Source organism: Protopterus annectens, chromosome 5.part0 (genome assembly GCF_019279795.1).
Source record: "Protopterus annectens isolate FY-2018-M chromosome 5.part0, PAN1.0, whole genome shotgun sequence".
Taxonomy (NCBI): Eukaryota; Metazoa; Chordata; order Ceratodontiformes; family Protopteridae; genus Protopterus; species Protopterus annectens.
The window spans coordinates 1,435,946,541-1,435,962,821 of record NC_056735.1 but is presented as its reverse complement, the minus strand read 5'-3'; the positions used below and the strand labels follow the sequence as shown (position 1 = coordinate 1,435,962,821).

Genomic DNA, 16,281 nt, shown 5'->3' with positions numbered 1-16,281 from the left:
TTACCTTGAGGTCTCTGAACTACCTAACGCACTTCATGAGATTCCAGAGGGATCTGATTAAGGAGTTGTCCAATACCCTCTTAGGTAACATGCCTGAGGAGCTGGCCCAGACGGTTGGATCTCAGCTGGCTACAATGTCATCCATTTTGAACTCGTCCATGAGGCTCATCTCGTATGCGGCCAAAGGGGCGAGTAGAGCGGCGGGTACAGGCATTGCTCTATGGAGACAAGCCTGGCTCCGCCTGTGTCATTTCGCGGAGGCCTTCAAGTCTTCATTTGCTAATGCCCCCTTTGATGGGTCCTCCCTGTTTGGGCCCAAGGTGAAAGACACACTTACCCGCTGTGAACAGGAGGGTAAGACTCTGACTGCCGTAGGGGCATGATTTTCCACTCCCTTTCGGCCTTATCCCAAGGCTAAAAGAGGAGGGAAGATGTGGTTCCGGAGATCGCAGAAGTCTTACCCCTCTCAGCAGGAAGGTTCCCTCTCCAGAGGCAGAGGAGGGGGAAATTCATCAGGAAGACGCCGTCCCAGAGGCGGCAGAGGCCCCCACAATACTGGAGACCGCGAGTCCTTTCGTGGCTCTTCAACCTTTCATAGTCCCTGAGGGATTGCCCGACTGTGCTGCTCCGGAGCCAGTCGGGGGTCGTTTTTCGAAGCACCTAAAGACCTGGGAAGGCATCACTCAGGACCGATGGGTGCTTCGAATTATCGCCGAAGGTTACTCCATCCCATTCTGTTGTCCCCCCCCTCAGTCCAAAAGAATCCCGGACCCGCCACCCAGTCAACAGGATACCGCAGCCATAGAAATTTCAAAACTGCTGCAAAAAGGAGCCATCCAACCGGTCCCCGCAGACCAGATCGGATTAGGGACTTACTCAAGATTCTTTTTAGTGCCAAAAAAGACCGGGGACTTGAGGCCCATTTTGGACCTAAGCAACCTAAACCGTTCAGTCAAGAAGTCCAAGTTCCGAATGGTCACTTTACAAACCATTCTCCCGTTGTTGGAGAAAGGTGTTTGGATGTGCTCCATAGACCTCAAGGATGCGTATTACCATATCAAAATACATCAAACGTCCAGGAGACACTTGCGCTTCAGCCTAGGAAGCAGTCATTTTCAGTTCCGTGCGCTGCCCTTTGGTCTCACCACAGCCCCCAGGGTGTTCACCAAATGCTTGGCAGTAGTGACTGCTCACTTGAGGAGTCTAGGATTCCAGGTGTTTCCGTACCTAGACGACTGGCTTCTAACTGCCACCTCCAAGCATCTACTTCTACAGAGCCTGCAAGCCACAACATCACTGGGCAATTCCCTCGGAATCACCTTCAATTGGCCAAAGTCTGTGTTACGGCCATCTCAAAGATTAAGATTCATAGGAGCAGAGATAGATTCAAACCAGATGCGGGTCTATCTACCTGCAGACAGAATTCAGATCATACAAAATCAGGTTTGAGCCTTACTCCCCAGGTCCAAAGCCCCAGCCAGAATGGTCATGCAACTATTGGGATCGATGTCTGCCACAGTCCTGCTAGTTCCCTTGGCAAGGTTACACATGAGAATCCTCCAGTGGCTTCTTTCAACTCAGTGGTCCTTTCAGGAACTCCCTCTCAATCATCTAATATGGATCACAGAATCTTGCAGACGGGACCTTCGCTGGTGGCTAGTGTCTTCCAATTTGGATCAGGGACGACCCTTTGTTCTTCCTCCTCCGGTGGCCACTTTGACCACGGGCGCCTCCCAGACGGGGTGGGGGGGGCATTCCCTGGGCAGGTCAGTCCAGGGCAAATGGCATCCGGAAGAGACCTCTCTCCACATCAACATCCTAGAGATGAGAGCAGTACTCCTGTCCCTTCAAGCCCTTCACTGTTACCTCCCTCAGGGCGTAATTGCTGTTCACTTGGACAACATGTCAGTTGTCTGGTACCTGAACAAGCAGGGAGGGACCAGATCCTATCCTCTTTACAGAGAAGCGATGAGGGTCTGGGAATGGGCAATCTCAACCAAACGCTTCCTAGTGGCTACTCACATACCGGGCAAATCCAATGTCATAGCCGACAGGTTGAGCAGGACCATCCTCTCTCCTCACGAGTGATCTCTGAACACGACTATTACAAGACAGATTTTCAGCGAATGGGGAGTTCCGTGCTGCGACCTCTTCGCGACTCCTCTGAATGCAAAGTGCAAAGATTTTTTCTCCCTAACCCCGGCTCCGGGGAAGAGCCCTATGGACGCGTTAGTCCATCCTTGGCCCACCGGCCTGCTTTATGCCTTCCCTCCAGTTCCTCTCCTACCCAAGGTAATTCAGAAGGCTTCTCTCTTAGGGAGCAAGATGATCTTAATTGCTCCTTACTGGCCTCGTCAAGTCTGGTTTCCCTATCTTCGGAAACATGCTCTGGAAGGTCCATGGTTCCTGGACCAGGTCCCAGACCTACTGATTCATCAGTCGGGACTACTACACCAGTCCCTACACACATTAAGATTGACGGCCTGGCTCCTCCTCTTCCAACCATAGTCAGGAGACATGCACTAGACCCAGATGTAGTGCACATATTGTCTTCAGCCCACAAGTCGGCTACGAAGAAACTTTATTCTAGCAAATGGAAAAGATTTGCTATATGGGCTCAACTCCGGGGCCTGGACCCCATTTCAACCCCCGTAGCAGAAGTACTCAAGTTCCTAACCTCTCTTTTCAACCAAGGCTCTTCTGTTTCTACCATCAAAGTACAATTGGCAGCAATTTCTAATTTTCATGAATCCATAGATCCACCATTAATGAGCAACAGGTTGTGTAAGACCTTCTTGAAAGGTGCTGCTCTATTAAGACCTCCAGTTTCTCATCCTGCATCTCCATGGGATCTCGATATAGTATTACGTGCCTTGACTTCTTCCCCCTTTGAACCGGCAGCTACCTGTGATTTAAAGTTTCTATCATGGAAGACAGCTTTCCTAGTGGCAATTACTTCAGCCAGAAGGGTTTCAGAACTTCAAGCTTTGTCAGTAAAACCTCCGTATTTGGTTTTTCATACAGACAGAGTTTCCCTCAGACCAAATCCTTCTTTTGTTCCTAAAGTCTGTTCTACTTTATGCTTGCAACAGTCATTAGAGCTCCCAGTTTTTTTCCCAAAATACTCCAATAAAGCGGAATTTATTTTCCACACACTAGATGTCCACAGGCAGTTACGTTTTTATTTGGATAGGACCAAACAATCAAGGAATACAGATCAGTTGTTTGTGTCCTTTGCAGAAAACAAATTGGGCAACGATCACAAAGGTCACTATTGCCAAATGGATCAGGGACTGTATTACTCAAGCTTATGTTTTTTTCTAACAAGGAGCTTTCCACCTCTGTCAAGGCTCATTCTACAAGGGCTATGGCTACTTCGGTAGCATTTCATTCTAAGCTTGCTATTAGTGACATTTGTGCTGCGGCTACATGGTCTTCCCTGCATACCTTCATTTCTCACTACAAATTAGATGTGGCATCTAGAGGACGAGCTTCATTTGGTTCCACAGTGCTCAGGAGTGTTTTCCAATGAGCCACCCGGGATTTAGGTGCTAGGGACGCTGTCCCATCAGTCAGAATGTAGGCGAGATAAGATCACATAACATCTTTTAGTTATGTACTCACCATAACTTCAGATGTTTGGGATCCATCTCGCCTACATTCCTAATAAATAAACCCTCCTTCCCCCTTCCTTGGAGATCAGAGGATATCAGAAGGTCCGAATCCTGTTGTTTCATCTTGAAACATCTAACAATGTTATATAATCAAGTTATGCATGTGTGCATGAATGCGGACAAACAAGATCTGGGGAATTAGTGGTGGTGCATCCTGGGATAAAGATAGCTCAGCCAATAAGAGGCCTCACTCTATAGCATAAGCGTGCCGAGTCGGAGCCGAGGGATCGGCTCCGAACCCATCAGTCAGAATGTAGGCGAGATGGATCCCAAACATCTGAAGTTATGGTGAGTACATAACTAAAAGATTTCTACAGGAAGTATATAAAAAAACTGGAATATACTATGTGCCCCCCACACCCCCCTACTTTTATATTCTAACTCCGAGATTGCACAAACAGTAACACAAACGAAACTCACACACACACACACACACACACACACACACACACACACACACACACACACACACACACACACACATCCTATAGTCTCTCAAACACACACATAGCAGTCACAACACACACTAAACCCCTAACCAACCTACTTACATACACACTTACCAAAAATTAAGCCCAAGCATCCACATTCCGTACCATTGGAAGCAGAAATTCAAAATATCCATGCTTCGGTATTTTGAATTTCGCGCTTCTACTGGTTTCGGAAATGTGAGTATTCGGCTTTGTGATTTCGGAATACTGAAATTCGAGATTTCAGTTTTTCGACATTACAAAGTGGACCCATATATATATATATATATATATATATATATATATATATATATATATATATGCTGATATTGTTAGACTTTATCTAGATTTGGGCTTTCATTTCCAAGTTTTCTTAAAGGAATTTTGCATTTATGACTTCCAAGAATACATTACCCTTCAGGATTTGATCTTCACAGTTGAGAGGTTATGTCTGCATCCATCTGAACCATGAGACTCAGTGGACTTTAAATACCTTTTACAGAATTATCCTTTCCTGGTGGTATTTATCTCAGGAAAGTGAATCTCGATATGTAAACTCCGTATACACTCTATCTTAAGGAGATGGTATTACAGAATCAAATCATTTTATATCAAAAGTGGTATCTTTTTTTTCTTTTAATCAATATTTTTATCTAGCAGTGTTTTACCACAATTATCAGAATGTTGAAGCATATTTACAGTCTACTTTTGGATGCTGATATACAAATAAGATGCCATAAGTAAAGGATTCTGTCAGAAAGCTCAACCAACTTTTTTTCTCATACAGGAAAGAAATTTCATTATCAAGCATCGTTATCTAGCAAACCTAATGGAAGTGCTCAACCAATTGCATTATCTTTTGTTTTGAAAAAACTTTTTGATGCCTGTTTGGATTCATTCTTCAAGAGCTGTATCTAATTCTATAGCTGAGTTTAAAATTGTTTCACTTTAGGACAAATTAGATGCTGCAGCATGGGCTGTTGTCTACATACATTTATTTATAGCTCATCATCATAAGCATCGACCTTTTTTCTTATTTTGCATAGCATAAGGGTATCACATCAACTGTTGCCACCTCTCTCCATTCAGCACCACTCTTCTACCTTCATTGACAGTCATGCCAACTGTTACAAATCCTCTGCCACGCAGTCTGTCCATCTGTTGGCTATTTTGCATAGCATAAGGGTATCACATCATCTGTTGCCACCTCTCTACATTCAGCAGCACTCTTCTACCTTCATTGACAGTCATGCCAACTGTTACAAATCCTCTGCCATGCAGTCTGTCCATCTGTTGGCTAGCCATCATCTTCTCCTGCCTTCTTCCTCTCTCTCCCCATTCTGCTTCCAAAAATTGTCTTCTGCTTTCATGCAGATGTGACTGAACCACTGTAACCTGCTGTCTTTGACCTTCTCTGCAGTTGGGGCTACTTTGGCTTCAGCTCTATTATCTTCATTCCTTCATCTGTCTCACTGGGCATTATGCTACCTATCTGAAGCATTTCATTTCCATCACCTAAGGTTTCATCAGCTGCTATGCCTCCACTGTCCAGCTTTGTGTGCCAAATACAGTTACTGGCACCATCATTGTTTGTACACTTTCTTATTAGCTTCTTTAGCATTCTTCTGTCTTACACTACTCCTGACATTTTGGAAAGGTTGATTGCAGCACCTCTGATTCCTATTTTACCGTCCCCATTCATATTTGCCTTTTCCTAAACGCCACCTCACAGATAGTTACAGTCTGCTTATAGTTACTTATTTTATTTAGTTGCACTTCTTGACTATGAATGGCCAAGTGGAGCTCATTTGCAGTACAGGCCCAGTGAGAGAAATGCCAGAAAGCAATGACTGTAGTCTCTACCCAAGCACACTTGCAACTGTTAAACAGAAAAATTAGAAGATGTGGAACCAGTAAAACAGCATGAAGAGAAACTGTCTATCTAATTAACATTAAGATAGCATGTGACTGTCAGACAAGGAGTATACCTGAGAGTTTGGTATTAAACTAAACATTACAGTACATTTTTTGCAGAACATATAGCTGTTAGAAAAGTATGTATAAATTCTGTTGAAAATGCATCTGAGAGAGCATTTGTGATGAGGGAGCAGATAAAATGATACCAGGTGACAGATGTGTGTTAACAGGGAGTTGTATAGATACAGGAAGACTAGAAATGGAGATAAAGACATTTCAGTCTTTTACAGTGTAATTTGAGATATGGAAATTAATAGTTGGTATGGTAAAGTGAAGAGTTGGATGACAAGATCATATAACTTTTCTAATGCCTTTACAAAAAACAGTGGAGCCTGACATTATTCATTATTACTTTTCTAAAAATTTTGATATGGCATTAGTCAACCTAACGGAAGTGGGAGATTAATTTCATTGTTTAGGTATGGCAAATGAGAACCCATCTTAGGAGTATACCATGCAAGCGATCACAAGGGCCATAGGATGGCTAGCCATATATACCTTAAAAGTTCTTGTCACCTTTTTCAGGCTCTTAATAGTGCTCACCTCCCAAATCAGGCAGGACTGTGCATTTTAACTCTGGTGTGAATTTGTGTTTACCCTTCCCGTCATCAAGACTAGCCTTAAAGATAGCTACAGTAGTACTTTGTTTGATCTGTACTGATTACTTATTCTACAGGCTAACAATATGGTGAGTTAGAAACTGATCTCTCCAGGCAGTCTTATTTCTTAGTGTAGATTAACATCCTTTGTTTGAATGTTTGTAGACCCAGTGGTTTTGTGAAGAAATAGGAGGTGGTCTCATAGCAACCTGCAGGCTATTGAGTATAAGGAGTGCCTTCATCTGCTATGATATGTTCCATGGCTTTAAACGTAATGTGAAGAGGCTGATGAGCTTACAGTTAGCTGACTCTATAGAGAGGCCACCCTTCCCTAGGTGAGTCACAGTGGCTGTTCTCTAGGCATTAGGCACATGCCCTGTGGATATACTAAGGTTAACCAGTTTAAGAAGTATCTCAGATTGTGTATACTTGACATTAATGAGAATGCAGTCTAGTATGTTCTCTAGTCTCTTGGAAGTATTATTTTAGCTTATTAATCAAGTAAAAGAAGTGCTAGGGCACGCTGGTAAGCAGTCATTAGGTTTATTCCACAATAGGATAAAATCCACTCCAGGTGCTTCACTCGAGACAAAAAATAATAGCAACAAGATAATGTGTAACTCGCAAAGGAAATATTAACGCTCTTACATCCACACTACAGAAAATGCGTTTTCATCACTAAGACTTCATCAGACAATCTAATTCCTTCCACACACATTTAAATACTCCATCAGATGAATATAATTAACTAATTGACCATAGAACTTTGTCAATTAATTCAAACACACCAATCTATATGCTTAATTCATGAATATTAATGCTTTTCTCTATAAAGTGCTTTAGTGCTTGGTTTTAAAAAATATATATATATAAATATACACATTAAAAATAACATTTTAAAAACTGACAAATAACAAATTGTTAAAATATTTGAGTGCTATCTTACTAATGTTTAGTTAATTATATATATAAATATAAATATATATAAATGTAAATAAATGATGCAAAATTTTGATATTCAATCCTTTGAAATGTTTAGTTATAAATGGGAACTCACTTCACATACAATGGTAGTGCCATCTAGTGTCCATATCCAGTAATACACTATAATCTGTTAGCTCTTATTTTTAGCAGAGGGGAAATTGTAAGGAAGTCATTGATCCCTGGAGCAGTATTGGAATCCAGGTTGACCTGCCACCATAACTCCTTACTTTCCAAAATTTCCTCCCAAAGGCCTCCCCTAATGTCTGGCTTAACTTGTTCCAACACATAAAATTCAAATTTTGATGCAGGGCATGTACTAATATGTTTGTATAAGGCATTGGTATTTTTTGCTTTCAGAATGTCATAATTGTGTTCATAAATTCTCCGTTTCAAACATCTTTCCGTTTTACCCACGTAAAACGTCTGACATTTCTGACAAGTAGCGATGTAAACTACCCCTCTACTATCACAATTATAATAATTCTTACTTTTTATCATTCTCTTTCTGCTTTCTATATATAATTCTGCCTTATTCATAATAAATGGGCACTGTTGGCATCTACCACATTTGTATGTCCCCCTCCTTATTCTGTTTTGTTCACTAAATATTCCACTACTCCTTTCTAATATTTTACCTATGTTTGGTGGGTTTTTAAACACAATTTTTGGTTCCATTCTAGGGATCTCTTCTATATCTGTTAAAGAACTAAACTTATTCCATTCTTTTTTGAAAAAATCCCTTAATTTCAAATTTGAACTATTATATTCTAACACCAAACTTCCCTTGTAGGTGTCATGATCATTTTTCTTTTTGTTAACTACAGAGGTATATCCCAACTCCAAATTGTTTGTATTCCCCTTTCCTAATATAGGTTTGAATCTACCCAACCTTCCTTCCTCTACTTCACTTCTTAGTTTCTTAACAAAGTCCTCTGGATATCCACGTTCTCTGAACATATTATGTAGGATCATGCATTCACTTTGAAAATCTAAATCATTTGATGTCATTCGAGAACCCCTTACAAATTGTCCTTTGACAATGTTTCTCTTGCTGTGTAAGGGGTGACCACTATCATAATGTAAAAAAGAGTTCACATATGTCTCCTTTCTAAATATCTTACTCTCAAATTTACCTGCCCTTTTGTATACTTCTATATCTAGGTATTTCAGAGACTCTTTACTAACAGAATATGTGAACTTCAAAAATTTAGTGGTTTGATTGATATATTCCATGAACTCTAAGAAACTTGCTTCACTACCTATCCAAAAGATAACAATATCGTCCAAGAATCTGTGGTAAACTGTCCACAGTTCCTTGAACTTACAATTGATAATAAACTGTTCTTCCCATTTGGATAGCACGATATTAGCATAAGTGGGGGCACAAGCGGCCCCCATAGACACACCTGTCTTCTGCTGGTAATATTCACAATCAAACATGATGAAATTATGTTTTAGAACCATATCCATGAGTATCACACTCGCTATCTTATCATTTAGACTCAAATGGTCATCTTCAAACACAGCCTCCTCAAACAAATTCATCCCCTCAATATGTGGTATGCATCCAAATAAATCGATGACATCTATAGTGATGAACAGCATGTCCTCCCTATAAATGTCCTGTTTTAGTTCCCCCAAAAAATCCCAGGAGTCCTTAAGAATTAATTTATTATTTACCCAGATATGCTTCGTCTTAAAATCCACGAACTTAGCAAGGGGAACTGTTTTGGAACCCTCAGCCGAAACAATTGGTCTGAGGGGTGGATTTTCCATATCCTTATGGATTTTCGGTATTCCAAATATAGTAGCTACCTTGGGTTTTTTAACTTCTAAATATTTAAAAATTTTTTCATCTATTATGTTCTCTGTCAGAAGATCTTGTAAAATAGAGTCAATCCTATGATAGGCAACATTAATTTCATTTAAGGATACCACTGTATACTTAGTATCATCTCTCAAAATGGTATTCATCTTTCCTTCGTACAAAATTCTGTCCATTATGACTATCCCCCCACCCTTATCCGGCTTCATGACCCTCAATGCTGCATTACTACTTAATTCTCTTAAAATTTCGTTCTCATTTTTACTTAAATTGTGGTGGACCCAGCTTGAATTATATCTTTTTCTAACCAAATCAACCATAATATTTTCAAAATTCTTGATTTGAGGGAATAAGGGGGGATTAAAAGTTGACTTTCTCTTTAAACAATTGTCACCCTCACCGTCTCTTTTGAAGCCTGCTTTAGAAGCCATAATTTCCAAATTAATTTTCCTCATGAACATCTTAACATCCAAAATTGTACGTGTAAAGTCACCTCTACTATTGGGTATATACTTTAGTCCTTTACTGAGTAATGAAAAATGGTTTGTATTCAATGCCAAACTGCTAAAATTATAAATGGTAAAATTCTGATAGGTGTGTTTGACTTTATCATTCACTATATCATCCAGGATGGAATCATTGACAACTGGGCTGGGGGTATCTAATAATATCTCCCCTGCCCTCTTCCCCCCCCCCAATTCTGAAAATTTTCTCTATAATTAGTACTACCTTCATGCATTATTCCCCTATTCTGCATGGGAGGAAATTCAATGTCATAACTTGCTTCATTCCATCCATAATTTTGTCTTGATCCTTGTCTATTTTCTTGTTGATAATTCCTTCTTTTATTATTCCATGTCCCTTTGTATGTATTGTTTTTATTTCCCTGATAGTTAGGTTTTGGATAACTTGTATGATTTTCATATTCATTAACATCCCTTTTCAATTTACCTAACTTACGCTGTATCACTTCCTCACACTTAGTATCTATATCCTTTCTCATAGAAAAATATTTTTCACTTTCCTCTTTTATGCCATGAATTAAGTCAGTTGTGATACAAGCATCCAAAATCTCAATGTCCTTCCCCAATTCCCTTTGTTTATTATCATTTTCTTGAATAATTAATTTAATAACTTCCAACCCACAATTGTTAAAAACATTAATTAAACATTCATGGAAATGGGAACCAATCTGGACATTATTAGGGTAATTGTATACCCTTAAACCTTTAGGGACTATTTCCCTATTTAAACATTCCTGTAGATAGGCATTTCTATGCTTAAAGTTCTATATTTCATTAACAATTTATCAAGCCTGTTAATTTTCATTGCATAAGTCTCTTTATCATCAGAAACAACACTGTTACTGTTATTTATTTTAAAATAAATGTCTCGCTTCAACCATTCAACTGTTGATTTCTTATTAAAAACAGTTTGTGGACTAACAGTACCTTGCAAACCAACCGACGGGTTTGCATTTTTCTTAGGGATAGCACCCATGTCCTTTCCGTTTGTGTTCCTTGTTTCCCCTTCGTTCGACCTGTCGAGTAAAATCCCAGGGGTATTGTTGGGGTTGAAACTAGTCCCATTGTGAAAGTCGCCGGCTCCGTTGTTGTCGCCAATAAGCTCTCTCTTCCTTTTCCCCCTGTGTCCTTCAAGCTCTTCAGCTCCCTCGACACGATCCATTGAACGCTTACTTCCGGTAACAAGGCTAGTGCACAGAGGTGTAAGCAGGTCTATCAGCTCGGTTAATTGTCCAATAAGTCTTCTGGTTTGACCTGCTTCCTCTTGTGCTTCGGAACTCATCCTTCCTGACCGCGAACACCAGTCGGTCCCTCCTCCTCTGTACCACGAACCAAGAAAAAGTGCAAGCACTCCAAAAGAACTATTAATCAAGTAAAAGAAGTGCTAGGGCACGCTGGTAAGCAGTCATTAGGTTTATTCCACAATAGGATAAAATCCACTCCAGGTGCTTCACTCGAGACAAAAAATAACAGCAACAAGATAATGTGTAACTCGCAAAGGAAATATTAACGCTCTTACATCCACACTACAGAAAATGCGTTTTCGTCACTAAGACTTCATCAGACAATCTAATTCCTTCCACACACATTTAAATACTCCATCAGATGAATATAATTAACTAATTGACCATAGAACTTTGTCAATTAATTCAAACACACCAATCTATATGCTGAATTCATGAATATTAATGCTTTTCTCTATAAAGTGCTTTAATGCTTGGTTTTAAAAAATATATATATATAAATATACACATTAAAAATAACATTTTAAAAACTGACAAATAACAAATAACAAATTATTTTAGCTTATGACAGGGATTCTAAGACTTGTTCTAAAGTTATTTCAGGAGAAACTAAATTTCAGGGATAGTGAGCTATACTGGCTATATCCTTGGAATCAGAAATGTAATATTATTATGGATGAGCTCAGTGCATTCGTGGACTCTATTCCTTAATTTATTAACATAACCAAAGAAAGATTTGTAGTTTCCTTTGCTATCTGTAATAATGTTAAACTTGCATTGCAGTTTGCATTTTCCAATAGTTCTCTTACATTCCTTGTTCGCATATTTAGTTGCCGTTTTGAGAGAGGAGGATGGGGATTTCTTGCAACTTTTATTATTTCCCATCTTTCATTATGCAGTTTAATAATGTATCAGTTCTACCATAGTGGTTTATTCCTGAATTTACCATTCTATTAAGGACAGATGTTTACTGACTTTTCTATGCAGTTGTTTAGGTGCTGGTAAAAGTTGGGGGAGGGGGGTGTTGCAAGCAGCAGTCTTCATTTCTGGGTCAGCTTACACGAGATTATTGGGAATGTTGCTTGTTTTCTACAATCAGAAGTTGTTTTGACCTAGGGAAGTCCCAAAAGGCGATTTCATTTGGTGGTGAAGTGATACCATTAGGCCTTCAGATAACTGATTTATGGTCAGATTTACCAAAGGATGAGAAGATATGTGGCGAACTACAGGGGAGAGCTAGGATGGTTAGGACCAGGTCAAGGATATCAGAAATTACAGAAGGTAGTTTTATAGTTTGGTTCCGTAAACTGATGTTAACAATGTCTAGGAAATGCGGAGTATATCCATTTGTATAGGTGTAAGTATGCAAGACAATGCTTGGGTAATTGAAACCCCCTAGTAAGAAGATATTTCATATGATATTTATCCCCTCAGTGGTGTTTATATCTATAATCTTTTTTTTTTTTTTTTGCTGGGGGAAAGTGATGTAGATCTGTAGCTAGCAATGAAGTAACTGATTTTGTCAAGAGTGATTTGGATCTTTAGGAGCTCCAGATTAGGGTGGATAATTTGATGTACGATGATACTGTTTATGACCAAGTTTCATAAGTTTAGAATTTTCACCTGGAAGTGTTTCCATCAATATTTTTACAATGCATTGAGTCTGGCTAAAATATTTTGTGGTGTGGATGCTAAATGTTGGAGATATGGAAAGGAAGTGGGGAGATGGGTACATACCTTTAGGATATGTGAAACATTGAAACAGTTTCAGGTAAATTAAGAGCAAATACTAATACAGTGGTACAACAGTTATCACTGTCACCTCACAGCAAGATGTTCGTCAGTTCGATTCTTGGCTGGGGTGCCTTCTGTGCAGAGACTGTATATCCTCTTGTGGTCACGTGGGTTTCCTCTGGGTGCTCCGGTTTCCTTCCAAATCTCAAAGACATGCAGTAGGTGGATTGGACACTCCATATTGGCTATAGGTGAGAGTGTGAGCGCAAGTGAGTGGTACGAATTAATTACCATGGCAGGGCTAGTCACCCAGTGGTGTAAACCTTGGTTTGAGATGATTGCCACTGCTGAAATGACACCCTGACCCCATGTGCAAAAATGGGAAAAATGAGTTGAGGATGGATGATACTGTTTATGACTAATACTAATTTTCTCCTAAACTTATTTGATGGCCTGAAGGTACAGCAAGCACAAATTACTTGTACAGACAGGGTGCTGTCATTGTATTAAAACTATGACTCAGTAACTACACAAACATGGATATGTCTGAGCTGCAACAGAGCCTCAAGTGCTGGCATGTTTTTATTAATACTCCTAGCACTGAGTAGAACCATCATGATGTTGTCCAAAGTAGAGTTTGAGTTTGCTATGTTGGAATGTTCAGTAGGGGATCTTTGCCTAAAAAAAGCAATATGAGGACAGTAAAAGCTTTAGCCAGTATGTGATAGCTTTGTTATTAGAGTTGTAAGCCATCCCTGGTGAAACAGAAACTCTTGTCTGCCATCACTTCCCAGTGTGACATATACTGAATTCCCATTAGAATGACACCAACTGTTTAGCCAGCTGTTAATTCCAATTATTTGTTGCCTGAGCATCATTTCTTGGTGAAGGCAAGATACTGTTCAATGCCTTTCCTGCCTCTAACACGTGTATAGTAAGTCTCAGGTCATTCACTATCACATGGATCTTCACTAGGTGGTAGCCATATTTGTCTGGTTCAAGGGACTTTGGGTCTTTGAAGTATCATGGATCCTGGCAGTGGGCCATATGGGCTTAGGCCTACTTTCTTGGTGACTCTTGGCTGAGCTATCTGGATTTTCCCCATGTGAGAATGGAGAAGGAGTAGATGTTGTCTTACTTGTGCAAGCAAAGATTTTTTTAGAGTGTATGCTATGAGTATCTGACAGATTTTTCTTTACAGCTACAGCATAAAATATGGGCCTAGATGTGTGTTGTGACTGATGTTTGTTAAATATTTACATCTCTCGCAGGTTGTGCTATCCATCGGTAGAAGCAGAGAATAGTTCATAAGCATAAGACAGTTGCTATGCTGCCTTAGAACACCTACTCATCACTCATTAGACCCATTATAGAGTACAACACCCCTTTTGGTATGTACCTCACAAGACATCTACAACAACTGGAAAGGCCACAGAAATACCTCACAAAGAGGATTACTGGCCTCAGACAGATGCCCTGCGCAGACCATCTCAAAAAACTCCAGCTTTACTCTGTCGCATATTGCCTACTCAGAGGCGATCTCTGCCTAACATACAAAGCTATGTCAAACCCAGAGCTGTTGGACATGCTCCATGTAAAGAAATCCCAATCCCTCCAAGCTACACGCTCTAGGGACCTAAACCTTGTCACCACAATAAACAGAACATGCTGGAGGGATAGATTCCTGTCTCAGAGACTTCCCATACTCTGGAACAAACTACCTATCTATATCAAACAAAGGTCCTCATTAGCACTCTTCAAGAAAAATCTTGATGATTGGATGGGAGATAGGAAATTCACCCCGGGGATCACTTCTGTGGCTCTGCTTGACATGGGCACAGGAAAATAATTTTCTTGGGTGGCAAAAGCCAGAGTACGGGTTGGCTAGGCTTATATAGGCCCTAGGGCCAATAGCCTAGTACCTACCTATGAACCTATGATGCAGTCAGATTAGCCACAGATGGGGTGAGAACAGAATGTTGAACCATGTTGCCAGAGGGTGGAGGACTGTTGCTGGTCATATTGCCTTGCTCATGTGTGCTAATACTAACCCTGCCCCTCCGTCTGTCCCTAACCACAATGAGGCACCTTACCTTACCAAAAACCCTTTCCCTAAGATTATAATTAAACAAAACAAGAACACATACACATATACACATCACACATCCACACCACTGAATACATGCATCATAAAACCTAACCCTAAAATAGAAACACACTACCACAGCAAAACACACACAGAGAGCTAAAGCTATTCACTATACTACCCTTACCCTAACCCCAGAAACCCTGCTTGCTTCCTTACACAATTATCTCTGAAACAAAACACTTGAGGATCTGATATTTGACATCTCTTGATAATGACAAATGAACCATTCAACTAAAAATGGCAGCATTGTACTTTGTATATAAAATCTATCTATATGTATTTTTATACGTTTGTTTTTGTACACACACCTATGTGTGTGTGTGTGTGTGTGTGTGTGTGTATAATATATATATATATATATATATATATATATATATATATATATATATATATATATATATATATATATATATATATATATATATATATGGCATTTGAGATGGTCCCAGAATTACAGGAAAGATATGTGCTAGAATAAATGTACTCTCTGATCAGATACCTTTTTTATTTCGTATAGATGAACAACTGAAATTATATGGTTTTAGTAGTTTAAAAATATTGCTTAAGCAGTTTATTCTTTTTCTTAATAGGAACAAGTATATTTACAGTGTATGAAGCTGCTTCACAGGAAGGCTGGGTGTTCTTGATGTACAGAGCAATTGACAGTTTTCCCCGTTGGCGTTCCTATTTCTATTTCATCACCTTAATTTTCTTCCTTGCCTGGCTTGTAAAGGTATTGTACAAAGAAGTCTGCAGTACTTGTCAAGAAAAGAAATTATGTTATCATAGTTTTTTCCTGTTAACTGCCAAGTTTTAGAACTAACCTTTGAACTTTGCTTTTTTCTTTAATTTTAGAATGTCTTTATTGCAGTCATCATAGAAACATTTGCTGAAATACGAGTTCAGTTCCAACAGATGTGGGGATCCCGAAGCAGTACAACATCAACTGCTACTACTCAGGTACAGTATATGTGCAATGCCATTATGAATTCGGACACAGATATGTGAAAATACAAAGAAAAAGTGTATGCATTTTACAAGAACCATTTGTTAAAGTCACATAATCCATTTGTAGACATGTTGTTTTCCATTTATAATTAC

At 39.6% G+C, this 16,281-nt stretch overlaps 1 protein-coding gene across 5 annotated transcripts in view; it reads left to right on the top strand.

Moving 5' to 3' along the window:
• The window catches only part of NALCN (sodium leak channel, non-selective), a 3,563,801-nt gene that overhangs the window by 1,523,348 nt on the left and 2,024,172 nt on the right, over positions 1-16,281 (top strand). For all 5 annotated transcript variants that reach the window (XM_044071239.1, XM_044071242.1, XM_044071240.1 and 2 more), the window contains exons 8-9: positions 15,771-15,913; positions 16,036-16,140. In XM_044071239.1, coding sequence (XP_043927174.1) covers positions 15,771-15,913; positions 16,036-16,140 — 248 coding nt within the window. The remainder of the gene's footprint in view (positions 1-15,770; positions 15,914-16,035; positions 16,141-16,281) is intronic.